Below are 27,099 nucleotides of genomic sequence, written 5' to 3'. Positions count from 1 at the left end.
AAATTAAAACAAGAGAACTGGCTTCTGCTCTTCTGTTAAGAGAGCAAATCCTCTGTCAGTTTGAGAAGTCAATCATTAAAGGTGCAGGGCCTGATTCTACACCAATGAAGTCAGTTACTTTTGTCATAAACATCAGTTGGACCAGAATTGGGTCTATGATTTTCATGAGTGTGTTGGATGAGATTTTCAAACAAGGTAAGGCTGTTAGACATACAACCCCCAGTTAAATCCCTGTCCATGGGGTTTGGATTCTGGACTTGCAAGCTCCTCAAAATCTGTCTTATTCATGTTTAAGAAGATATCTATCAGCTACACACAGATTTTATTTTCCCCCTTCAGATGTGTTGTACCCATAATTACCTATATATGCACCAATCCCAGTGGCTTTAGAAAGTTGCTTGAGATTTGCTTATTTTCTCTTCTTTGAGATGTCTAATAGAGCAGCACACAGATGTCCCTTTCTACATCAGAGCATTGCTGTGTTGGATGCCATAAGAATAAATAGTCTCTGATGTGGAGAGCTTAATTTCTTAAAAGACAAAAGAGCAGGATATTGGGGAAAATAGTTATAACAACAGATTACCTTACCTGCCCAACCCCCCTCGCTCCCCCAATCCTCCTCCTGTTGCTCATATATTGCACATTGGCTGGTTTTATATATATGTATACTAGTTGCATGCCTTCAACTAGCAGCTGTAGGCTTTGATTATTGCAGCAACTAAAGATATGAAATTTGTGTCGTGTAGCATATGCTTGGTTCCCTCCGGCCATTTGTTTCATGGTAATTCTCTTACAAGTTGAGTATGAGTGTAATGAAAAGGTTTTCTTCAGGAAATCAATATAGAAAACAAACTACGTTCAGTGAAATCTGTTAACAGAACGCTTTAACATTTTAGGTATGGGCAAGAGATTGAAAGAGAGAGAAAAGGGGGCAAGAAGCAGAAAATTGTGATTATTTATTTATTTATTTATTTATTTATTTTATAACACCAAGTAAAGTAAACACTTGTATCTACCCTGAGATGAGCCTTTCTGCTTTTTCAGTCAAATCAAGGGGGGATGGGGTGCTGCAGGTGCCAAGGCACACGGTTGATGGCCTAGATGTTGCAAGCTTGAGGCCACAGCAAAAATGCTCCCAGTGCGGCCTGTCACAGTCCAACGAATCTTTGAATTTTGCTAAATACCTTGTCACAAGGACATGAAAAAGGTAAGAAAGTAAATTCAATGCGGGAATCTCCTTGCTTTTGCTCTCTTGGCATCACAAGGGTAAGTTTAGGGGACACGGGCAAAAAACAAACAAACAAACAAAAAAAAAAAACCCAACATCCCAAGAGCCCCTATCACTCATGGTGATAATCATACAAAGTTAGGGTTGGAAGGGACCGTGGGGGAGTTTTTCCTAGTATCTAATCTGCCACCATTTTGAAGTGCGGGAAAGCTGAAGCATGAGATGCAGAAGGCTGCTGCAGCGCACCCATTGCTGTGCTTCTGCAGACTCGATTTAATCGAGTCTGGTCCGACATGCTGGAATTACAGTGCGTCGGAGCTCATGTACAAGCACCAGTAAGCCCAGTTCTTTCAGCCTGTCCTTGGAGGTCATGTGTCCTACGCCTCTAACCATTTGGCCCCCATCCTTTCTGTAGTGGCGGGGTCCAAACCTGGACACAGTACTCCAGTTGTGGCTTCACCAGTGTTGAATAGAGAGGAAGAAACACTTCCTCTGATTTTCTGGCAACGCTCCTACTAATGCCGCCCAGTATGCTGTTAGCCTTCTCCACAACAAGGGCACGCTGCTGGCTCATATTCAGCTTATCGTCCACTGTAATCCCCAGGTCCTTTTTGACAGAGCTGCTGCTTAACCAGTCCATTCCCAGTTTGTACCAGTGCATGGGATTGTTCCGTCCTAAGTGCAGGACTTTTCACTTGTCCTTATTGAACGTCATGAGATTTCTTTTGGTCCAATCCTCCAATTTGTTAAGGTTTCCCTGAATCTTAGCCCTACCCTCCAGCATATCCACCACTCCCCCCAGCTTTGTGCCATCTGCAAACTTGCTGTGGGTGCACTCCATCTCGTCTTCCAGATCATGGACGAAGATATTGAACAAAACCGTCCCCAAAGGCTGGGACTGACCCCCGGGATGCTCCACTTGATACTGGCTGGCAACTAGACATCGAGCCATTGATTTGTAGCCTTTGAGCCTGATGATCCAGCCAGCTTTCTATTCACCTTACAGTCCATTCATCCAGCCCATACTTCCTTAGCTTGTCTGTAAGAATATTAAGGCTTTTGATATGGTCTCCCACAACAAAGTCAAGGTATTATAGGTAACTTCCGTCTAGGATTCCTCATCCCCATATCTGTGCAAATTCCAAATGAATCTGTATCATTATTCACATTTTACAAGTGCAGGAAAACCAAGACGCAACAGTGGGTGACTTCTTCCAGCAGTGCAATGAGTATGGAGTGGAACTTGGGATATTTGGGGGTATGGACAGATGAAACAATTGCAATAGTTTTAAATTATTCTATTTTACCACCGAGGTCCTGCTGAATCAGTGTAATTAACATTAAATAAGTGTAACAGCTAAACTGTTCTAACTTTTATATACAGGTTTAATTTGAAACAATTGTTTCTCTTTGGCTGTCACATGCTTCCAAGTGGCAAGTCTCCCTCCCCTCCACTCTTAAACCACTTTTCCCTATTTTATTGTTGGCACTGCGCTGCACTGGTTCTCTTCTGACACTGATAAAGAGGTGATCTCATCTAACACAGAGGAAATGATATTTGTGACTGGCAAGCAGATTTTATTCTAGGCTTCATTTTCTTTTCAGGACACATTCAGCCTAATTTCTGAGATGCACGCACCACCGCAGTTCACGTCAAATTCTATTGCTCAGCCTCCCTGAAAATTGGGTCCTTTGTAACTGCCCATTCAGGCATAATGCTGGTGCTGGGAATTGGGTGTGTGCAATAGGACTGAGACTCGTGCAAAACTGATCCTGTTAGCGTATGTCCTGTGATACTTGTGTATTTGGTCATGGTTGCTGCTAACCCTCAGTTGGGAAGTAAGAACCTCTTTAAACGGTTGCCTCAGCGTCCTTCCAGTTGGCTGAATGGAAAATCCAAACTCGGTTTCCTTGTGCTCAGTTCAAATCCAAAAACATCACTTAAATTGGAGCAAAACAATCAGCGATGCACCTTATTTTATAAAATAGAGGCTTTTATCTCAGATAGATGTAGTAGCATGACTAGAACATCATTCCTGTTTCTTTTATGTCTCCAAGTGAATTCAGTGCTCATGACAAGACCCTCTTGACAGCAGCGGAAACATAAGTACCAGCAATACTTTTAATCTCAGAAGAATAATATGAGTGCTGAAGGGGGGGTTGTTTATTTTCCTTTCATAGTTTATGCACTGGCAACAGCCTAACGAGCATGGTTTAGTCAAGCTGTCTAAAGTAGCTACTGTATTTTATTAAATTAGAGTCCATTATATATGTGTATGTGTATATATGCTAATCTTGGGTCATACTGCCATCTTTTTTTTTTTTCTGGTCTGCTACAGGGAAGAGCAGGGCCTTGACAAACGCCCATAATTTTCTGTGCAGGAATCTGTGGGTTTGAGTAGCTGGGAGCCAGAATGCTTCCTACTTACTGCTTTTTATACATGAACTTGTAAAACAAAATGTTCTTCACCTATGCTCTCTGAGACTAGCTTTAATCTTTTACCTGCGTATCATATTTGCATTTAATAAGATCCCTTTCAAATACAGAGTTGTTATCCTGTTTCCATCTTCCTAAAGTCTTCTGAATGAGATCAGATCAGGGATCTCTTTTAAGAGCAGTCTGTGGTATGACTCATACTGGAGACTAGAAAACAGGAACTAGAAGCTTGTCCAGATGCCCTGATGTCAAGGAGCGCAGAAGCATGCCTCAAATCAAAGAAGATAAGAAAAGCTACTCTCAGTCTCTTCTCTTATGCTAAAACTGCAAATCTCCTATGAATAATCATACCTTCTGATTAACTTCCCAAACAGAGCTTTCAAGAGACTTTTCTTTGGCTTTATAATTCCTGGGTCTGGTCAGATGTTCTGAATGATTCTGCGAGGCTGTTCTTCTAGTATTTCTGATCTGAATGGACGAGAGAAATACAAGGGTTAGCAAAAGAAACTGATTTCATGAGGATGTTTTATTTGGTTTAAAGAATTTTGAGCATTATACTAACCTTCATCCAGTTATAACTAGGTGTCTACCTAAATTGCAGGGGAGGGGGACTTGCCAGTTTTCATGGGTTGATTTGGCATAAGGATCTAATTCTGTGGTCATTTCATGTCAGCACCACCCCTTAGTGCTGATTGGCGGAGAGGCCCTGGGGAAGAGGAGGAGGGACGAGGGGGTGGCTGCCATCTTGACTGCTGGCTGCCCTTTGTGCGGCCTGTCTCTTAGCGCTGATTGGCGGAGAGGCACCAGTGGGGGAAAAAAGGATAAGGGGGCTGCCACCATCTCATCTATTGCCCTTCATGCTGCCCCACCAGCTGGCACTTTCCCCCTTCTGGCATTTAGGACCACTGGAGATAATAAGCATTTTATTTTTATTAAGTTGTTTTTTGTTGTGTTTTGTGGATTTCATGGACAATCCTGGATTTTGCAGTTTCTGCGAAGCTGTGAATTAAGTAGGTCCCTAATTATAACCAGTTTTTGTAAGCAGGGCTGTCTGAAAGGTGGTAACTGTTTTGTTTGCAGGATGGAGAAGTAATAAACTATACAGAAAAATAAGGGGGAAAGGGAGAATAAAACCAATTTATCTTCCCTTGTGTGACTCATTATGCCTAAGCATTCATTTAGCTGTTACAGAAAAAATGCCTGGATGCAGTAACCTAGGTGGAACCAATCTCATAAAATATAGCTTGGCCTGCTATTTGGGCTGCTGCTTTGCTATTGGGCTGAATTTGCATAAAGTTATTGTGCATTTCACATGGGTATCTTGTCCCTCTTCCACTCCTCTTTTTAAAAAAAAATATTTTCATTTGGTACAAGGAATGGTAACATGGCATCACACCATTTTTCCTATACTGCAAGCTTTTTTTGTGACTTCAGCTTTCTTCTTTCAGAACAGGATAAAATCAAGACATTGGAGTGGGGTGGGTGGGGGGAAGGAATTCAGAAAAAGAGAGGGGCTTCATACCCCCAAAGAGTCATTAACATGGTGATTAAGACACACCCATCAGATGTGGAAAACTAACATTTAAATCCTTGTCCTGCTGTTCTTTCACATCCCAGATGAGTACCCTAATCCCGAGGCACATGGGCAATTCAAATAGGGGCATCATAACCAGTCTGCTGGGACTTATTTCTTCAAATACATATTCATTGGCTCAGGGAGTTAAGTCTTATTTCCCACATCTCAAGTGAGTGTCCTAGAGGCCGGACTATAGCATCTATCTTTCCTGGGCACTGTGAACATTTTGCAGCAATGTTATGAATGCATATAAGCAAGTTAATATTGCATTTATCAAGGCCAGAGAAAAGGCTATTGGAATAATAAAGATGTGAGCTGACAGCTTGGACCAGCGTTTTAGCTGTATGTGTGGACAGGAAAGGCCACATCCTGGACATGATATTCAGAAAGAACTTGCAAGATTTTGATGCAGCTTGAAGGACCAAGTGAGGGGTCTGAATTGAAGATGACAGCCAGACTAGAGGTCCGAGTAACAGGCAGGATGGTGAATTGTCCACGGTGATTGAAAAAAGGAGATAAAAGGTTAGATTTGGGAAAAGGAAAAGGTAAGAGCTTAGTTTTTCTATGCTGGGCTTAAACTGAAGGCTAGACATCTCATGAGGAAATGCCAGAGAGAGGCTGAGATTTCTCATTTGGACAGAAGGAGATAGATCAGAAAGAGAGGTGAATACCAGCCTACAGGTAGGAGCTGAATTTATATATGTGAATGAGCTTACCCAGAGATAAAGTGTGGAGGGAAAAGAGGCAGGGTCCAAAGACAGAACCTGGCGGAAACCCCGACAGACCACTGGAAAGAAGATGAGGAGGATTCACTAAAAGAGCAATTAGAGGGAGAGGAGGTAAACCAGGAAAAGACAGATTTAAAGAAGTCAAAGAAAGGCAAGACTTCAAGTAGAGGTTGATAAAAGCTTCCAAGGCAGCTAGATGGTCTTTGGCTTGGAGGAGGACATTAGAGACTTTGGGAAGAGTGGTTTATATTGTGCAAGGGGCAAGTAAGATCAGACTGAGTCTGTGACAGAGTCAGGAGAGAGGAACTCCAGGTGGTTGCTATAAGCAGCCTGTTCAATGTGTTTCGAGATGAAAGGGAGATGGGGTTGGCAGAGCACATCTAGCAATAGGACAGCGGGGCAAAAGGGTTAATGCTGGAGGAGAGTGAAGTGTGACAGAATCAATTACCAGGTCAATGGGAAAGAAGGGCAGAGAGCACGGAGAGCAGACAGAAGTAATCAGCGGTGATTGACTGGAAGTCGCGGAAAGGCCATGTGACAGGGAAGGAAGGAAGAGGTGCTGATAGACGATGCCAAAAGAGACCAGGTGATGGGTCAGAGAAGATAAGTCCAATAACAGAGAAATTAGAGAGAGAGTGGTTCTTTATAGAGTCATAGACATTAGGGCTAGAAGGGACCTCGCAAGATCATCAGGTCCAGCCCCTGCCCAAGAGGCAGGAAGTCAGCTGGGGTCAGATCTCCTCAGCAAGATAAGCATCCAAGCATTTCTTAAAAGTATCCAGAGTAGGTGCTTGCACCACTGCTGTATGGAGTCTATTCCAGACTGGAGACTTGGGCAGTAAAGAAGTTTTGCCTTATGTCCAGTCTAAAACAGTCTTCCAGCAGTTCATGACCATTAGACCTCGTCTTCCCTTGGGTGTGCCCTGGTGAACAGATGTTCTCTCAGTTCCTGATGCACACCCTTTATACACTTATAGGCTGCCACCAAGTCACTCCTGAGCCTTGGGGAGGGAAGCCTGAGCCTTCTTGGTGAAGACCAAATCAAGTCAATGGCCCTTTTGATGAATGGGGGAGTTGCACCTGGCTGCAGGTCAAATGAAGAGATCAGGGTAAAGAAAAGTGTGTCTGTATTATACTGTTTGTGTGTGGGATAGTTCAGAATGGGGAGCCTTCCCTGCCATAAACTGCAAGGTACCTGATCTGCGGTTATGCACCAGAGTCTGGCTCATCGGACAGTTGCTCTTGTTGCTTCTGCTGTACTTAATTCACAAAAAGGTCAATATAAATGTTTGAGTAAAAGCCATGTAATGAACTAGAATGCAGCTGCATAGTTACCCTGCTGCCACAGTGATTACATTCAAGCTGTCAGAACAAATATGGATATTGAATATGGAGACAAAACTACTTCTTTCTGCCCAAAGAGTAAAAGTGCATAGCTTTGGATAGAACATTTCCCTTTATGCTGACTCATGTTTCAAATAACATTGAAATGGCTTAGACAAAGGGAAGGAATTTAATACTTTTTAGCTCTATCACTCTTCTGTTCAGAAAACAGCATTTCACATTAATAAACCTCTGCAGAGCAAACCTTATACTGTTGCTCAGTAGTGCGCCTGGTGTAGAGGGCTTATAAGAGTTCTGGTATGAATGATTAGATCTATATAATGCCCAGTGGGCAAACCAAGCAAGGTTTTCTTGATTAAACCCACTCATATCAGCAGATGCCAACCTTAATTTCAGCCCACTGCAGAGTGATAATCTTTTCAGTGCTGCTCCTGTTGCCAAGTGTGCTTCCCAAAGCTCCTACCAGCAACCTTTAAGCTTGCCAGGGGCTCTGGTTCTTCATGCCATCACTCATCAGTTCCGTCTCAGACTTGTTATCGCTGACCTTCCAAGTGTGAAACTGTTTTCTTCATCAGCCAGTTAGCAACACATTGGGTAAGTTCCTATGGTGAAAAGCTCTCTGGGAAAATCCAACGTCTTGACATGCTGGGATAAGGAGAAAGATGAGCAATTGAATTCCTGATAGGAAAAGCATACCCCCGCCTCCTTCCCGCTCCACTCAAGTCTGTAATGGGGGGAAGAGAGAGAGAGACTTTTTTAAAGATAAGAGGTAGGAAAATGTGTGAATTTGATTGTGGACTGTCTACTCCTGTAGAACTAGGAACTTAAATTTAGTCTGGACTCTCTGGGCCAGCCAGCATAGTGGTAATAAGAAATATTTCTTAAGGACTGCACTGCAATTTCACCTGCTTTGAAACAGGAACAGAGCGTGAGTTGGGGAACAAGAACCATATGTATACAAAGAAATCCTGGATGGAAAATGAGCTAGAAAAAAATAAGCCTGTTAAGTGCTATCAGTTCTGTCTCTGCCTTACAACTGGGATGCATGAGTCGCTTTAAAAAGTAAAAAGAAGACATCCCTCTTTTTTACTTTAGCTTTTATTAATATAGTTAATCTGTTCCTGTAAGATAGACTATGGCTGTTCTACTGAACTCGCAAGGAACACATGTGGCATTGCATTTATTTGCACACAAAATTTGATTAAAAACATGGATATTGGATAAGTTTAAAAACAGGGGCATTCTGTTTACTGTTCTTAGCATATACCAAGATTACTTTAGGTTGCTCACTTGTATTTGCACATGCATCTCTGGATCTTTTTGTTCCTTAACAGTACCGAGTGCTTCATTGACTTTCTTTGATCCATAACCAGAGTCTGAGGGTTTATTTGAATGGTATTGTGGGCACAAATTTCTGGACTGTTTAATTTTAATGCCTTGGGACAGGTATGTGAAATATGAGCAAGATAGGAAAGTAGAATAGCGTCCTCAAAAGATAGACAAGCTCCGTTCAGATTTTGAATGGAAATAAAAGGCATATCTTATCCAGTAAAAACATAATATATGAATGCACCTTTCCCTTAGTTAGGAATGAATCCAGCTATTTTAAGTTCTGAAGTCCACTTCTCTGCTGATGAAGAGTATGTACAATAGGGAAGAAAGATTTAGATCTTCCTAGGTAGCCTCCTCACCTTCCACCACCCCTACTGACACTGCACTATGTGCTCCCTGCGTAGTTTTTTCCTTAAGAAAGTAGGAGCTACTGTGGGTGTTGGCATATAAACCTGTGCCAGCTCATCAAAGAACACAAGAAAAACAAGTGACTTGGGTGATCATTTTGCAACCCATATATTAACATTAGAGGCTGCAAGGAGAACTGGTAGCTGCTTGCATTTGACAATTGTCAAACCATTATGCATGCCACTGGGGCGTTCAGTCAGTGTGACCCATTTTGTGAAGAATGTGGGGAAAAGACAATTGGAGATGGTGAGGGGTGAGGTGCTAGCACCAAAAATAATCAAAGATACCGTTTGCTCAACTTGTTTATGCATCTCCACTTACCTAAGTGCAAGTAAATTATTTAATTAAATTCTGATCCCTCTACTGCCAGAAAAGTTGTAACAGAAGGTGCTCAGAGAAGAGCAGCTAAGGGCATGTGTAGACAAAATAGGAGCCCTAAACTGAAGTGGTGGGTTTTTCAAAAGACTGCTTCAGTTTAGGGCCCTTTAAACCCCGTGTCATGCACACAACTGAACTTGCCTCCCTCTCTGATGGCAGGGAGGGGAGGATGAGCTGCTGGCGGGTGGAGTGGTCCCTGGGCTGGAGGAAGAGGGATGGTGCTTCCCTCTGTGGCAGTGGTGGGTCTCTGTCCAGGTGGCACCTGCCCGGGCACCTGGCTCAGGCAGTTCTGGGGGACACCACAACTGTGGAGGGAAGCACCGGGGCCCTCCACAGCTCAGGCAGGCAGGCAGGCTCTGGGGGGCGGGGGGAAGATCAGGCTTACGCTTTTCTTAAGCGGAGCCTGCCTTCCCAGGCTGCTGCCAGGCTGCTTGCATGGGCTTCCTGGAAAGCCCCTGAGCTGCATGGAGCCCAATGCTTCACTCCGTCGCTGTAGGGCAGCAAACTAAAACTCCTTGGAGGAGTTTTAGTTTGCTGCACTCCAAGTCATTTAAGGTGCATTAGGCCACCGAATTTGCTACAGCGGCTGGAATTACTGCGCAATACGCCGCTGATACGTGCAAACATCAACACCATTAAAGAGGTGCAAAAGCATTTAACCCGCTTTAGTGTCATGCACACGTGCCCCTCATTTCATCTACACATGGCCTCATCAGGAACTTGGGTGGTTTGACTGATATGGAAAGCTCTTAACAGTTGGCAAAAGTGACTGAATGGTGGAGAGGGAGCAAGGTAATCTATAAATATTTGAAGCATAAAGGTGGGGAAGGGAACAAGGTCCAGCTAGGGGGTATGTGATAAATTCAAGGAAAAGTTCCTGACAGTGAAATGTATTAGGCTGCAGATTCATTTTCTCAAGGGAAATGGTGGAAGCTCTACCAATAACATGTTTTAAAGCTAGATTGTATAGAGAAGGAAAAAATGTACTACTGGGAACAATTCTTTATGGTCAGGGAGACGGAGATTAAAATACCTATTAAGGTATCCAGGGCCAGATGTTTCAAGCTCTCAGTGCTGACACCCGAGGCCAGTGTTTCAAAGAAGGATCAGCTCTCTCTTAGGCTGGTAACCAAGGGTCCAATTTTCAAAGCCATTCAGTGCTCCACATAGTGATCTCTTTTAGGGGACAAATGGCATTGCCAGCCGCCCTGATATCTGAAAATCTGGTCCCCAGCACATCTCCTGATTATGTGCTGCTAAATAAACTAGAGCCTTGCTTCACTATAATGGGAGGAAACTGGTACCTTTATCTTCTTTCCAAATGTCTTTTTCTTTTCTTCTTTTTTCTTTAAATGGGTATATCTGGGCTATGAGGTGAACTATGCTTTGGACCTCTTTTCAGTCCTTTTGAGTGCAGGGCCCTTTTGAGGGTAGGCTTTACCCTTTTTACCCCTGTCTGAATGTAACCCTGCACTCTTCCCTTTTCCAGATATTTTTTCTCTGATCTGCAGATTCCCTGTTTTTACCAGCCCTGCTCACTTGACAGGCCCAATTGTCTTTGGCATCTTGTAAGCCCTTTTCATCCTGGAACCTATGACAGCAACTGATTATGCCTCAAAACAGCCTCTTTAACACAGTTCATTATTTATTCACCTAACAGTAGGTAGCATGCAGAACAAAGGATGAAAACAATGAAGGCCTGAGCACATACTTCCCCTTGCATGAACCTTAATCTTTCTTTGTAAGCTTTAGTAAATTCTTTTCTAACCAAGTTATCTTCATTTCTGGACTGGAGAAACAGTTTGCCCTGCCTCATCCTCCCTCCTCTGTATCTGTATGAATCTACCCACAGGTAGTTGCTGACCATTTTTTTGTTTGTTTGTTTTTGACTGTGCCTTTCTTCCCTATACCAGTAGCTTGAAGGTTTTACTATCCCTTTTAAACAAAGATGCAGGTCAGACCAGCTAGCTTGGAGGCAGAAGGAAGCTTTTTCCAAATTGTAGCTATCCACATGATTTCATTACATTATGGAACCTCAGCTCTGCCAGTGTTTCACTTTCTGTCCGTGGTCTTACTTTCTATGCCAGTGGTCCTCATCCTTTTTAGCTGTGAGACACCTGTTGATAGATTTGAGACATCCCTTGCAAAAAGGACAGATCTTAGCTTTCACTTTGTTTTGACTACAGAAAAATAGGGATTTGTTTTTGTAAATTATACAAGGGTCCCAAATGCACAGGAGCTCCTGCTATCTGGGTAGGTACTATTGCAGGTTTTCCCACTTAGGCTAAGTGCAGAGAGTCAAAAATCCAGAGGCCAAATTGATTCAGTCTTTGCAGGTTAATCTAAGCTGCATAGATTGAATTGATAAGCAAGGGAACAGACATTCACTTTTGATTCTGGAAACATAACCACATACCTGCAGTGGCCCAGGCCAGAAGCTGGAGGGGTGCCAAAGCATGCTTCCCTGCTTTAAATACAGACAGCTTGGGCCAAGGCTAGCCTGCTCGCCCTGTGATGAGTGGCGGGGGGCAGTTTGCAGGGGAGGTGCAAAGCATCCTGGGATGCTGAGGGAATGTGAGTTAACTTGAATCTGGAGGGCATCTGGGATAGAAGTTCAGTAAACTAATTTAACCTAAATCAGTTCAGTTTGAAACTACATCCAACCTGGTTTCACTTGAACCTGTATAAATGATCAGAAGCTGGTTCAAATCTGTAATGGAACAGAAGTTCAGTGCACATAAACCACTTTCAAAATGGCTGAAACTGGTTTACGTGTAACTTCTGTCCCTAGCCTAGGTGATGGGAAAGGCAAACCTGGTACATGCTATCATAAATGACTGGGGTGGAAGTGGATAGACAACACTTACACTAGTATTTTTTTCCTACAGACTTTTCCTGGGGGGAACTTCCCTGTTTTAAGGCCCAAATCTGGGGGGTGGGGTGGAGTGGGGATCCTAATAAGAACAGTTGGCAGTGGAACAAGCTGCTTCAGGGAGGTTGTGGAATCTCTTTCACTAGTGTTTTTTTTTAAGGGGATCCTAAATACGCATCTCTTTGGGTTTGTTTAGGAACAGCTGATCAGTCCTACAGCTGTGAATAGGGCTGGACTAAATGGCCTGTGGATGTAGGCCTTTCAGGCCTACATGCTTTGTATATGAGCTCTAAGAGGTGGTGCTCTGTATGGGAAGGAAGTATGAATCCTCATTAACCAGTTTGGTCAGAAGACATTTTAGGATCTGAAAATACCCCAGATGTGGTAAAAATCTTAGTATGCACTTTTACATCAGACTGAGTAGATGAGTGTAGATGAGGGCTTCCTAAATGTTAGCTGGCCAAACAGGAAGAAGAATTTAAATTTCAAACTATTTAAAGGACAAAACAAAGGAACTCTCTAAAAATAGAACAAGCCAAACCCCACCCCACACAACCCCCCTCCTGCCAAAAAAAACCCCAACCCTTCCCTCCCTGTCCTTTTTTACAATAATATTTTGAAGATGCATGGTGACTGTGTGTGACTGAGCCTTCTGAAATCTGCAGTCCCACGTAGGATGCAAATGCAGTCAACTCCTAAATCAACCCTTGTTGAGTGCTGTCGTTCCTTATGGCAGGGATGTTGAGCTCATCTGGCCCTGTGGGCATGGGGCTGACCTGCAGCCCAGATTGGACTAGACTCACAGACGGGCCCCACATGGCAGTTCAAGCACATGTCCCAGAGTGGCCAGTCTGGGACTCTGCTTAATGCGGCACCTGCTGTAGGCCCTCGCTGCACGTGGCACCTGCTCCAGCCACTTTGGGATCATCTCACACATGGCATCTACTATATAGCCACTCTGAGACTAGGCTGCACACAACTCCTGCCTCACTGCAGGTTCACTCTATGCTGGATGCGGTGTGTTTTTGAGCAGCTAGGATAGCGCTGCATGCTACCCCTGAGCCAAGTCCGAGACTTACCGGCAGCACCAGGGGCTGGATGATAGAACCCCACAAGCTGGATCTAGCCTGTAGGCTGCCTCTCTGACACCCCTGCCTGATGGCATTTAGTTGACTTTTAACGCTGGCTGTCAGAAAAAGCAATGAACATCAATTCTTCATTCACTCCTGGAGAGTAGTCTGAGTTTCTCAGTGAACTTAAAATGAAATGTGAAGGTGGGTTTCCTCAAGAATTTTTGTTTCTATTCTCATCCCTTTTCTTACTTGCCTCTGGGTGCATGTATAGATAACTAAGGATCAGCTAACCAAACCTCTTTGATCAAAACTCAGACTTCAACTTTTTTTTTTTTTTTGTCTTGCAAATTCTTGTACTTGAGGCAGGTGTCTCTGCCCCCTGGTGCTGGGGCTTACTGATACCATGATTCAGATGTTTAAAGGTATTTAAGTGCCTAGAGAATATAGTGAGGCTCCTAGCAGACTTCTGAGTCATGTCCCGGGGACTGGTACCCAGGAGTTCTTGAAAGCCCTGTTAAGCACCTAGGTACATCTTGCTTTTCAAACTGGCCCTAAGTGTCTTGCCTAAAAGATAGGAGCCCTTATCACCTGTGTTATAGGGTGAGGCCCTAACCACTGGACAGTCACTGTCCCATTAAAAGTGTTTTCAGTATTTGTTGTATTGGCTGTCAGGAATCTTCCTGTATCAAATAAAATATGGGGCCAAATCCTCATTTCCTTATGACAAGTAAGATTCTGCTTATCAAGCAGTTCCTTCAAACTAAGTTTAGGAGGCAATCATTTACTGTTTTAGACTAAATAAGTAGGGATCTACTTAAATTGCATTTTCGTTATTTTTCACGGTTTCCACAAAAATGGAGGTTTCCACAAAAAACGGCATTTCCCACAATTTTGTGTAGCATCCCCCCTTACTGGAATACAAAGGAAGCATGGCAATCCCTGCAGCCATAGAGCACATGGTTTGAGAACTACTGAGAGGCTGAGGTAGAGGCATAGACTCCGCGAAGGCACCAGTCAGAAAGTGAAAGCATTTTGGCGCCGTCTCTTAAGAAGCCGGATGCAATGCTGCAGTCTGAAGAAGAGTGATTGGCCTCTCAGCCAATCACTAGTGTGGGGCGGGGCTCCTGCCCCCCCACCCCCTTGGCCAATCATCAGTGGGGAGGGGAGGAAGGCTTGCTGCAAAAAAAATTGCAAAACTGGCTCCACACTGTGAGCAGCCCATGCAAATCCCTTTGTCTCCTCACAATGTTTATAGATCCCTATAAATAAGAGTAATACTCTGTTGTGACTGGCTTGGTGATCCCCTGTGGCTACAGATATGTGACTGCCTCTTCTCTGCCTAAAATATTCTGTACTCCACAGAAAGAGCAAAATGTGTATTTTACTACAGTTAGGATGAATTATTTAAGAGTGATGTCATTGCCCAAGAAGGGAAAACAAATGCAGTATCTCCTTTAAATATTAAGGGAATCCACCCTGTAACATTCTGGCATTTGTGCGAACAAACAGTCTGTTGGCTGCCCCTACATAACAGGGTTGGAGAGAAATCTTCGTTACTTTAAAGGGGGCAGTGCCCACCTTTCCCCTTTTGCTTGTACAATGAATTATGCCATACTTGACATTGGATAAGTAATGCCCGACTCAAAAGTGAAACCTAGGTCTTTAGTCTGAGGGTAACCCGTGCCAGGTTCACCTAAAGCAGCTCTGGGGTCCCCACTTAAATGATCTTCCTAAGACTTGAAAATGGAAGTAACACCTTGACTGTTCGGTTCACAAGCGGATATGGGAAGAATGGTCTCTCAGATCCTATTGTAAGGCCAATCGTACCTGAAAACCTTGAACTAGCCCTACAAAAGGATTAAGCAGTGAGGTGTACCAGTGGTGTGTGTTCACATGTAACCTATTATGTATGGCTACAAAGGAGTGAATTGTAACTTATTCCAAAGGCACAAAATGATATTTTATTGGCTTGAGTTAAGAAGATAACCCTCCAGATGCCCTGTTCTGCTCATGTTATGAAATGTGTGCGCCAATAAAAAATGCCTTCTGGCCACAGTTAATAAGCACTAATACATTTATAATTGATAGAAGCATTCAGAATAATGACTTGCATGCACCATGGAGAGAGCAGCTTTCGGAGGCCTGCGTCTGCCATCCTTCTAGCTTACAATCCTGAAATGCAGCATTTCTGATTATTGATGCAGGGGATGAAAGGAACAGTTAAGGTTTGCACTGTAGAAAAGTCTTAACCAGTGTTAAACTGGCTCCTGCACCCTCCTTCCCCAGCTGGCAGTCACCCTAGAGCTACTGCTGGGTGGGGCATGGAGGGAGGGGGCTGGCAGCATACGGGTGGGAGTGTGTGTGTGGGGCAGGGGGGTGGGGGGGCACTGCAGTGGAAAACCACCCCTTCCCCCCGACCCAGGTCAAAATCAATTTGACTGTGGTTCGCAGGGGCCTGGACCACTTCCAGCTCTACTTTCCTACATATCTATGAAAAAGGCAGATGTAGGCATTTTAATTCCCAGAAAGAAATTTGGAGGAAAACATGGCACATCTTCATGCTAAAAGGTCCACACCTCTTACTTTCCAATGTACCATGAGTAAATAGCTCCACTCCTGCTATGCCCTTCTCCCAGCAGCAGCAGCTGGAAGTTAGGTCCTCTTGCATTTTAGCCCTACAGCACCGGTTGATTACAAATTATTTCTCATCTCATCTTAGCTGTGCCACTGAAATAAACAGTCTTTTGATTAATCTCACATGGCTTTGGATCAGATGCACAGAGGAAAAGTAGTTTGAAGGTTCTTGGTTATAAATGTCCGCTGATACTTGATGTGCCCATCAAAATTGTTGTTACGTTCACACCGGTGTTGCTGCCAGAAAGGACTATCTTTGAGATGTTTTACTGTCATGTTCTTCATGGGAATGAATCAGCACTACAAAGAAGTTCATATCCTTTTGTAAAGTGAAAGGAAGTTATCATAAATTTGCTCTAAATAACTTTATAAATAGTTTTATTGCTTGAGACTTGGAGAGGATGTTACATTTATTCTCGATCGCCCAAGAAAAACTACAGGGCTGTCCTTACAGCAGGGTTGAGAGAGCGATTATGCAAAGTCTACACTTCAGTGCATCTCTGATCATTAACTTCAGCCTCAGGTATACTAACCTTTCAAGGAGAAGAAAATGAAAATGTTTCAAATTTTTAGGTATGCTGGAGGCAACACCCATTTTTTGCAAAGGGAAAAAAACATCAGAAAGGAAACAAAGTCTTGAAGATAGTCTTGAAGATAATGAAATTTAGGAACTTGGGAAATTACAGGGTCACTTAAGCTCGCACTCGCCCCACAGCAAAACTGTTTCAAGGCATCTTGGGTCTCTGACCTTCTTTGTGTACCTATTTGCAAGTCACTGATTTTTTTACCTAAAGCAGTCTGAGGAAGAATAAACAGCTTCTTTAACATCTGCTGCATTCAGATCATGTATAAAGAACTACTGGTTCTGGTTGCTATTAAAATGGATGGAGTTTTTTTGATTTAGAAAAAGTATTTAAACAGACTTTGTTCTATGCTTCTGTGTTCTGTCATGTTCTGAAAGTGGGGGAAAAAAGGCTTGCTTTAATATAGTGCCTTTCATTCAAAAGGAAATAAGTGCTTTAAAACCAAAGCAAATGGTACGTAGGGGTCAGTTTACTCGCTAGGATGAATTGCAGCATTTGTATAACAGCAGGCAGCAAACCCTATGCATTGATTTAGTATAAAAGCACACTAGTTTCAATTGAAAATTCTAGGAAAAATTAAGTAATAAAAATAAGTTTAATTATTTGATTTGCACAAACCCTAGAGTTAAACTCGCATATTAAGGACCATGTAAGCACCTCTTTTACTTACCTTGTGGAGAATGAGGGCATCGTGAAGTTATTTATAACATATATGCATAAACAGACCACTTGATAGCATCTTGCCTGCCTGTTTACAGTTAAGAAAGCAAATAGGAAATGAAACAATGTTAAAGAGAAGTTCCTTACAGGTGCAATAGGGGAAGATGTGAATTAGGGAGTGCCTTGGCTCTGGCTAGGTAGCAAGACTTATTTCCCCCTTCCCCTGAATATGAAGTAATTGAAGGCCACAGGTAAAAAAAAAATGAATGGGAGTAAGGGGCTGAGTCAAGCAGCAATAGCTGGGGCCAAGTCTGTGGCAGACAGGCACAAAGAACGTGCGTTAGGGCAGGCTCTTCTCTCCATGCACAGAGGGGCAGAATGAAACTTGCTACCAGTTGCAAGGAAAGAGGACAGTTAAAGCTTAGGTAAGGGGAGCTACATTCATTGACCTTTGTTTTTAGTCCTGACTGGATATGCTGTTTACTTTTGTGAAGATAAAACCATACTTTCCTCATTCTTTAGTCACTTTAATCACATGCTTCCAGAGGTATAGGGCTTGAGGGTTGCAAAACAGTTGGACATATCCTATAAACACAGTGGGAAGGAAGTTGCTACCCAGAAAACCATTGAGTGATGGATAACCAGCAGAGCTGTGGAGGCCTTGGTACAGTTCACTCCAACCAGACCAGATCTCAAGAGGTTAGGAAGAGGTTTTTCACACTATGCAGTATTTTGTTTGCCTGCCTGATTGTTTCTGAAGGAGATCAGCCGCATTACTGTGTTACTGGAATTGTAGCTTCAGATAAATTGCTTCGATTTATCTGAAGCTACAGCTCCAGTAACACGCTAATTCTTTTCCAGAGTGACATTGGTTTGAGACCAATTCAAAAGTAAAAGCTCCATTTGTTACAAGTCAACACTTCTTCCTGCAGCATACCCTTTTTCCTTAGAGATGCTTTTCTCAAGCACTAATCAAAATGCTGGTCTGTTTACACTAGCTATCCCCATCCCTGGGGATCTAAAGCTAAAGGGTTCCAGATACTGAAGGGGAAACTATATTATTTGCAACATATTTTAGTGCTTCTTATTAGCATCGACATCGGGTGGTTTGGGTTTTTGACTTTGCAAACGTCAAACAAGGATATAAAAATCTGTGGAGCACAAAGTCTCCTGTCTGAATTACTTTAATAAAATATCTTGTCTTAATGATTGTGGATCTGAGCTGTCCACAGAGGGGGAAATTTCTGAATTCTTTAGTTAGCCAAAACATCCATTGATTTGAACAAAAGATTTAATTGAGGGCAGACTCTCAGGTTTTGGCCTGAGGTTTTGGAATTCTAATTTGTTGTTCCTGAAGTATGTTGCCTTGTATTGAGTTAATCAGCCTGAAAGCAGGACCCATTTTTCTTTCTTATTTAATACACACTCCCTTTGCTCCCAAGTTACCTCAGCTAACATTAGTGACCCCTTTTAACCTATTCCAACAATGGTGTACAAAAGTGAGGGTGGGTACGTGTTACCCAGATGTCTGAGTTGGAGAGAGGTATCCTGTAAATTAAGCAAGTGTCTCTACAAGCAGATTGTAAGATGTTCCTGATGCATCAGTCTTTATACTGATGGTTTTTTAATTTAACATGTGACCCTTTGAGGGATGGAACATTCTGTTTGAACGGGGATGAGTCTTTAGTTTCAGGTTTGAGTATCATGGAAACTGCTTTCTTTGGACACAATTCAAGCAGGGTTGATAGCCGTTCCTCTTTTACTTGAATATATCAGCTACATAAGCATTTGCCATGTAGGGTCTCATAGAGAAAATTTCTAAAGCTGATATCACAACAGTTCAGCTTGTACATTAAGAGCCCCAGAGCACTTCCAGTAGAGGGGACTTCCCTGGGATCAAGAATTAACATATCTTTTCCTGGTAATGTTCTGTCGGGCACTGTTAGTTTGCACATACTGTCGTTTGCACATGTAGTGGTCAACATGAGAAATCAAGACATTTTACCAAGCTCTGGTATCTGAAATACTGGATTTATTTATATTTTAACTGTCTCCTACTTAGATATCATAGGCCTGGATCCTGGAAAGACTTATATATGTGGTTATTTTTTTGTAGGATGGAGGCCAAGGACAACTGAAGAATTTTAACAGTGACTATTCTGAGTGTTTACAGGAGGGAAAAAATGTGATTTATATTCCCTTATTTCAGTCTTCATATTGCTGTTTGCAGTGGCTGACAATACTTAGGATCCTAGGGTCCAAATAATAATATTCAGAACTAGAAAAATATTTTACTAAAACTCCCCCTCAGCCAAAAATTTCTCCAAAATTGTAATTAAATATCTTTCCTTTTTTGTGGTAGCTGTTAGTTTGAGTGCCTCAGCTGATTTCAGCTGTTAGGGCAAGTTGGGAGAGAGAGATAAAATGCCAGATATTTCAGTGTTGCTTTGTATTTGTCACGATTGGTTTGGCTTACAAACCCTGACTCCACAGTTTTTGCTTTACTGAAAAATGGGAACATGTGCAGAACTTTCAGTGCCACTTGATTATGCTTGTGTAATTTCATGTCTGCCTTTTCCTAAGGATGAAAAGAACTAGCCTACAAAGCATCTCACTGACCACTGGTTACTGTGAGGCATGGGACGACATCTTGCCTACCTTTCAGAAAATCATAGAAAATTAGGGTTGGAAAGGACCTCAAGAGAACATCTAGTCCAACACCCTGCTCAAAGCAGGCGCATCCCCAACTAGATCATCCCAGCCAAGGGATGTCTAGCTAGGTCTTAACAATCTCCAAGGATGGAGATTTCACCACCTCTCTGGGTAACCTGTTCCAGTGTTTTACTACATGCCTCATGAGAGCATTTTCTATAATATCTAACCTAAACCTCCCTTGCTTCAACTTGAGACCATTGCTCCTTGTTCTGTCATCTGCCACCACTGAGACCAGTCCAGCTCCATCCTCTTCAGAATCTCCCTTTAGGCAGTTGAAGCTGCTATTAAATCCCCTTCAGTCTTCTTTTCTCCAGACTAAGAAAGCCCAGTTTCTTCATCATCTTCTCAGAAGTTATGTGCCCCAACCCTTTAACCATTTTTGTTGCCCTCTGCTGGATCTGCTCCAATTTGTCCACGCTCTTTCTGTAGTGAGGGGGAGTCCAAAACTAGACACGGTATTCCAGATGTGGCCTCACGAGTGCTGAACAGAGGGGAAGAAACACTTCCCTTGATCTGTTGGCAATACTTCTGTTAATGCAGCCCAGTATGCCATTAGCTTTCTTTAAAACAAGGGCACACTGTTGGCTCATATTCAGCTTATTGTCCACTGTAGCCCCCAGGTCCTTTTCTGCAGAGCTGTTGCCCAGCCAGTCAGCCCCCAACCTGTACCGGTGAATGGGATTGTTCGGTCCTAAGTGCAGGACTTTGCACTTGCCCTTCTTGAACCTCATGAGATTCCTTTTGGTCCAATCCTCCAATTTGTTGAGGTTTCTCTGAATCCTAGCCCTGCCCTCCAGCTTATCTACTACTCTTCCCAGCTTGATGTCATCTGCAAACTTACTGAGGGTGCACTCTATGCCATCTTTCAGGACATTGATGAAGATATTGAATAAAACTGGCCCCAGGACTGACCGTTGAGGGATTCCACTAGATACTGGCTGCCAATTAGACATCGAGTCATTGACTACTACCGTCTGACCCCAATGATCCAGCTAGCTTTCTATCCACCTTTGTCCATTCGTCCAACCCGTACTTCCTTAGCTTGCTTGTAAAAATGTTGTGGGAGACTGTATCAAAAGCCTTGTTAAGGTCAAGGTATTCACACCCATTGGTATCCCCACATCCACAGAGCCACCCATCTCATCATAGAAGACAGGTTGGTCAGGCACAGGTGACGCATAAATGCTGAGAGTGGGAGATGCAGCTCTGCACTGCTGCCCCCTCTACTGCCAGGCATTGGGTCCAGCCAGGCTGTAGCCCAACGCCCCACTGCAGAAATCATGCTGCTGCCATCATCCCTGCTGCTGCAGACCCCTGATTCTGGCTAGGCTGCAGCCCTGTGTCCTGCTGTCGGCTCAGATTTCAGGGAGGGACCCGTGCCCCCCCATGCCTGCCAATGCGTTGCCAATGTGGTCAGGCATGACTTGCCTTTGGTTAATCCATGCTGACTGCTCCTCATCACCTTTTCCTCCAAGTGCTTTGAGATGGATTCCTTGAGGATCTAATCCATGATTTTTCTAGGGACTGAGGTGAGGCTGACTAATCTGTAGTTCCCTGGATCCTCCTTTTCCCCTTTCTTAAATATGGGCACTATATTTGCCCTTTTCCAAAGATCCAGGACTTCTCCTAATTGCCACAAGTCCTCAAAGATGATGGCCAGTGGCTCAGCATTCGCATCGGCCAACTCCCTCAGTACCCTTGGGTGCTTCCTATCCAGCTCCATGGACTTGTATACATTCAGTTTTTCTAAATAGTCTCTAACCTGTTCTTTTGACACAATTGACTGCTCATCTCCTCCCCAAATTATGCTGCCAGGTGCCATAGTCTGGGAGCTGACCTTGCCTGTGAAGACCAAGGTGAAAAAGAAATTGAGTACTTCAGCCTTTTCCACTTCATCTATCACTAGGTTGCCTTCCTCATTCAGTAAAGGACCCACACTCCCAGATCTTCCTCTTATTGCTGGCATACTTCTAGAAACCCTTCTTGTTACTCTTCACATTCCTTGCTATCTGCAACTCCAATTGCATGTTGGCCTTCCTGGTTTCATTCCTGCATGCCCAAACAATACTCCACCTTAGTTGTTTGTCCAAGTTTCCACTTCTGATAAGTTTCCTTTTTTGTGATTTAGCTTATTGAAGAGACCCAGGCTAAGCCAAACTGGTCTTCTGCCATACTTGCTAGTCTTCCTGCATGTAAGGATGGTTTGTTTCTGTGCTCTCAGTAAGGTTTCTTTAAAGTACAACCAGCTCTCCTGGACTCCTCTCTCCTTCAGGCTGGCCTCCAAGGGGATCCTGCCCATTAGTTCCCCAAGCGAGTTGAAGTGGTTTTCTGAAGTCCCGGGGCTATACTCTGCTGCTTCCCATCCTTCCTTTCCTCAGGATCCTGAACTCAATCATCCCGTGATCTCTGCTGCCCAAGTTGTCATCCACTACTACATTCCCCACCAGTTCTTCCCTCTTTGTGAACAGCAGGACAAGAAGAGCATGGCCTCTAGTTGGCCACTCCAGGAAGTTGTCTCCAAAGACTTCCTGGATTGTCTGTACACTGCTGTTTTGCCCTCCCATCAGATGTCAGGGGATTGAAGACCCCCATGACAACCAGAGCCTGTGATCGGGAAACTTCTGCTACCTGTCTGAAAAAAGCATGGTTCACCTCATCCTCCTGGCTTGGTGGTCCATAGAAGACAGGGCTGCTTTCCTTCAGGGTTATATTCCAATATATCTCTATTCCTTTCTAAGATGAAAGTAACCACTGTTGAGCTACTTCTGGTATAGTAGTGTTGTTTCTCTAGTCATCTCATAATTTAATAAAGAAATAAATTTATTATTTATTTATTAGAAATAATTAATCATTTAAAAAATCATTCTGGAGTTGCTGTTGCATGTCCTGCAATATATCGGTCTGGTGCCTGTGACTTGAGGGGTGCTTCTAAGAAATCTGTTCACTTTCCAGTCTAGCTGCATGGTAAAAATATAACTGTACTATTAGAGAAGCTTATAAACAGAATGTGTTCACAGAAGTTTAGGGCTGGAAGGGTCCTCCCAAGATCATCAGGTCCAGCGCCCCTACTCTGGGCAGGAAAGACAGCTGGGGTCAAATAACCCCAGCAAGGTGTGCGCCCAGTCTCCTGTTGAAGATCTCCAGGGTAGGTGCCTGCACCACCCCCGCTGGGAGTCTATTCCAGAGTCTGGTCACATGAACCGTGAAGGTTTTTCCTTATATCTACTCTGAAACCTTCTTCTAGGAGTTTGACCATTGCTCCTGGACTTCCCCTGGAGTGCTTTGGTGAATAGTTGTTCACCAAGCCCCCGATGCTCACCCCTGATATATCTGTAAGCTCCTTGTGTTCTTGTTATCCCCTTCTGCCTGGTGTCTCAGCCTGATTGTTATGCCATGCCAATTCTGCCCCATCCCTTGTACCATCAATGTTATTTATACCTAGCCACTAGGAGTTTCTAGGCAACTGGCTTGCTCTGCTTTCCCTCAAACTACCTTAACTAGCGTAAATACTTCAGGTAATTGCACTGCAAGAGGACCCTGATGCTTTTCCCGGAGGTAAACAGACAAATCAATAATTTCACAATGGACACATTTCATGTTTCATTTTTATGATCTTTATCATCTGGTGTAAAGAACAATGCTTTCCATGCTATCACATTTAGCAGCTATAAATAATATATTCTAAATTAAATTTTTGTATTCATTAAACACCTGTAAGGTAATTATGCATTGCGACCTGAGCATTTTTTGCCTGGTTTTACTTCTATCTTAAGTATCTTGTCTCCCTGTAGATTTACTGTTGTTTCCCTTTACTCAGTAATTTTCCAATACTGTCAGAGAATAGTATTTTATATTCTATATAAATAACTTGGGGAACCAGTTATTTTGAAGAGAAGTAAATAGTTTGGGACTCAATTATTCAAGTTATTTACCTATTTTTCCGTGCACTGCCTCAGCAGATGAGTGGAGGCGCTTGAGGTAGCGCGCCCTTGGTTTTAATGGGTGAGGACTGCTGGGAAAACACTCTTACTGGGGAGGCATAAGGGGGGTCCTGTGGTTAAGATAGGGAAGAAGGCTTGGGAGACTTGATTCCCATTTTGCCATAGACTCCCTGCATGGCCACTTAATCTACTCCTGTGCCTTGGTTTTTCACCTAAATGTGGGGATCATGGTTCAGTGGTGTGCCGTGAGAACAGAGTCCATTTCTGACCATGAGGCACAACCTTTCTACCTATTCCTGAAATATTTATGAACTTTGGAAATTGCCTCCAGCTGGTCCACCGGAGCCCAGAGTTGTTAATCTTGGGGGCCTGCTCGCAAAATCCTCCTTTGCACGAAGGAAGTTTTGACTTGATCTATGATGAGTATGTTTGACACAGGACTATAATTATGACAATGGATGAGTGTGATTCTTGTATGGATGAGAGAGATGGCAGTTCTAAGTGTATGGCAGTGATCATTTTTGCCCTTGACTTGTGTGAAGCATCTAGGGTACTAAAATAGGCAGTCTAAAATCAAAATAAAATATAAATATTTGCCTAAATATGGGCTAGATGGAATGCAGTAGGCAAATATATATATATATATGTGACCAAAAGAAAAAGGATCATTATCGTGCTCAAATAATACAATATGTTAACAGGCACGCCTAAAGTATATCAGAGATGTGCCCATTTCTGTTGTTTCTAATTGGTTCTGCATTCAGTCTCCTCAGTGCATTGCTTGAGTTAAACTGCCTGCATTTTAGAGCATTAGCAGTAAGTAGAAGTCCTGGAACTGCATCCTGTCTTGTGACTTGCATAAAAAAAATATCAGAATCTGGTCCATAATAAAAATGCAAATAAGGCATGGGTTAGTGCTCCAGTTGTGTTCCTAAGCCCTTTACATCACATACACGGCAAAGATGTCTGGTTTTTATGGGCATGGCTTATATAAAAAAATGAGAGATTTTAGATTTCTCAGCTTCTGATGTTCCCTTTAATAAAAGTTAAATCCAAGCTACAAAGCAGGCAAATGCATAAACTGTGAACACTTTCATCCCTTTTATCGAATCATTACTTAGAGATATTTGGGGAACCACTTTCCTACAAACCAATTCTTTGTTGGGATGGTTTTGTTTGTTTTTTTTTAATTAGGGATGTTTTATATGAAAAGTGTCTCTTCTCAGCTTACAGGTTTCATCTGCTCTCGCCTTGGAGGCTGTGTTTGACATAGCAATATTCGTGCAGGGGAAATGAGAATGAGAGGCCCGTTGGGGTTACAGCTTCAGTTTGGAGAATAAGCAGCAGGAAGAAATGAACGCCTGAATAAAGGGCTTGCTTTTATGCAAATGTCCTTGATGATGCAGAAAGAGGGGGAGATCAATACAGAAAATATGATCTTGATGTTCTTTCTGAATAGAGTGCTTTCGGTGGTCTATTTTTTCCCAGGCATTGGCAGGTCTTTAAAGGAACCATGAAAGCTCCTTATGTCTTATAGAAATACCACATCAACAGGCTTAGTTGCCTGAGTGTAGTCCCCAGTGATTAAAACTACACCTACAGCAAAAGCTGCAAGCTCTGTTTGCAAGTCTCTTCTTCTTACTTCAGACTAACATGGCTAACTACCTCTACTCCTTAGTGGAGCTGAAATTCCTTCTCCCAAAGATAAATTGTAAACACAGGTAAAATGCTACATTTTCCCATTTGGAAAAACAGGTTGTAACATGTTTGTTATTAAAATTCAGAGGCAGGTTTGCATGAAGAGAAATGGTTTATGAAAATGTATTAACTTCTGAGTCGAATTCCTGTGTTGTCCAGGTTTTCTCTCCATTTTTCAGCTTGGTGTGGATGCCCACTAGATTTGTTTGTACAAAAGTTGCAGATAATTCATAGTCATGCTTTACATTAAAGTGCAATTATAAATATTTTTCAAAGGGTTAAAGAATGATTATCAGATGTTGTAATTGCATTTCAGACGTAAGTAGCTTTACTTATGGATGCTTATAACTCTCTCCAATTTCCTATCAATCTCGTGGACTCTATAACAATTCATTAATCACTTATTAGAATATATGCGTTAGTCACTTATTAACCCTTTACTAACTATAGGTGAAACCTGTTACAAAGTATGGTTAAACAAACTGTATTTGCTAATTGAAATTAATGTTTGTAGCTGCTGATTCATTCAGAAAACAAACACACAGGGTACTGGGTGACCAGAGAGATGGCTCAAACTGAATTACCTGCTCGCAGGATTTAATTTAGTAATGGGGTGAATTTTTAAAAATAGGGTTTTGGTGGGATTTGAATAGTGCAAAGATTCTGTGCTAGCCGTTTGAAGAGAAGGCATTTTCACATTTTTTAGAGGAATTGACAGACTGAAATGTGTGTCCAAAAATTATTCTTTGAATGTTTACAGTGTCAGACAAATCAGTACAATCGCCTCTTTTACAAACAGTTCTCAAGCTAAAGATGGGTCCAAATCCATTAAATTCATTGAACAGATTCCCTATATCTAGGTAATGGCTTAGTGGTTTTATTGCAGTACCAATATTGGTTAAGGCTCTATCCTCCAAACGCTTGTGCAGGTTATTGATTTTTAACTATGTAAGCGTGGTCATTGGCCTTTGACTTCAGTGGGTCAAATCACATGCTTAAAGCTTGGCAAGTGCATAGGAGTTTGGGAGGTAAGACCCTACCCAATTCTCCCAGTTGTTCAAGGTGCGTAGACTTGGTCACTTGCTTCGTTCTTCCCTGCACAGGTCCAAAGCAGACCGTCATACAACTTGTCCCTACCCTTGTCCTTCAGGGTGGGATTATATTGGGTCAATGCCCCAAACTCACATTCATGCTCGGTCTTTTCTTTTCCTTTCTTCAGGCCTCTGGAATGGAGTCCTGCATCCACTGGACTCGGACTCACTGGTTGGATGCTCCAACTACCTCATCTTCCCGGCTCTGCAGGTAAGTATATCTTTGTAAGTATATCACTCTCCAGAGTCCCTGTGGCTGGCCACGCGATGCTGCCATCACTCCATGCTCCTATGGGTCTCCCTCTGTGCCGTTCCCTTTGCTGGAGGAGAGCCGACTGTTCGGTCGGCTCTCTTTTAATTCCCTGCGCCGATCAGCTGTGAGCCTGGCCGCAGCATCCCA

At 42.9% G+C, this 27,099-nt stretch overlaps 1 protein-coding gene across 1 annotated transcript in view; it reads left to right on the top strand.

Annotated features, from left to right (window-relative positions):
- Positions 1–27,099, top strand: part of GALNT17 (polypeptide N-acetylgalactosaminyltransferase 17) — a 362,022-nt gene that overhangs the window by 16,088 nt on the left and 318,835 nt on the right. Inside the window, exon 2 of the mRNA XM_019493493.2 lies at positions 26,828–26,910. Coding sequence (XP_019349038.1) covers positions 26,877–26,910 — 34 coding nt within the window. The 5' untranslated portion in view covers positions 26,828–26,876. The remainder of the gene's footprint in view (positions 1–26,827; positions 26,911–27,099) is intronic.

Source organism: Alligator mississippiensis, chromosome 14, assembly GCF_030867095.1.
Source record: "Alligator mississippiensis isolate rAllMis1 chromosome 14, rAllMis1, whole genome shotgun sequence".
In the NCBI taxonomy this organism is placed as follows: Eukaryota; Metazoa; Chordata; order Crocodylia; family Alligatoridae; genus Alligator; species Alligator mississippiensis.
Note: the sequence above shows the minus strand (reverse complement) of the source record. Positions and strands in the feature narration are given on the sequence as shown.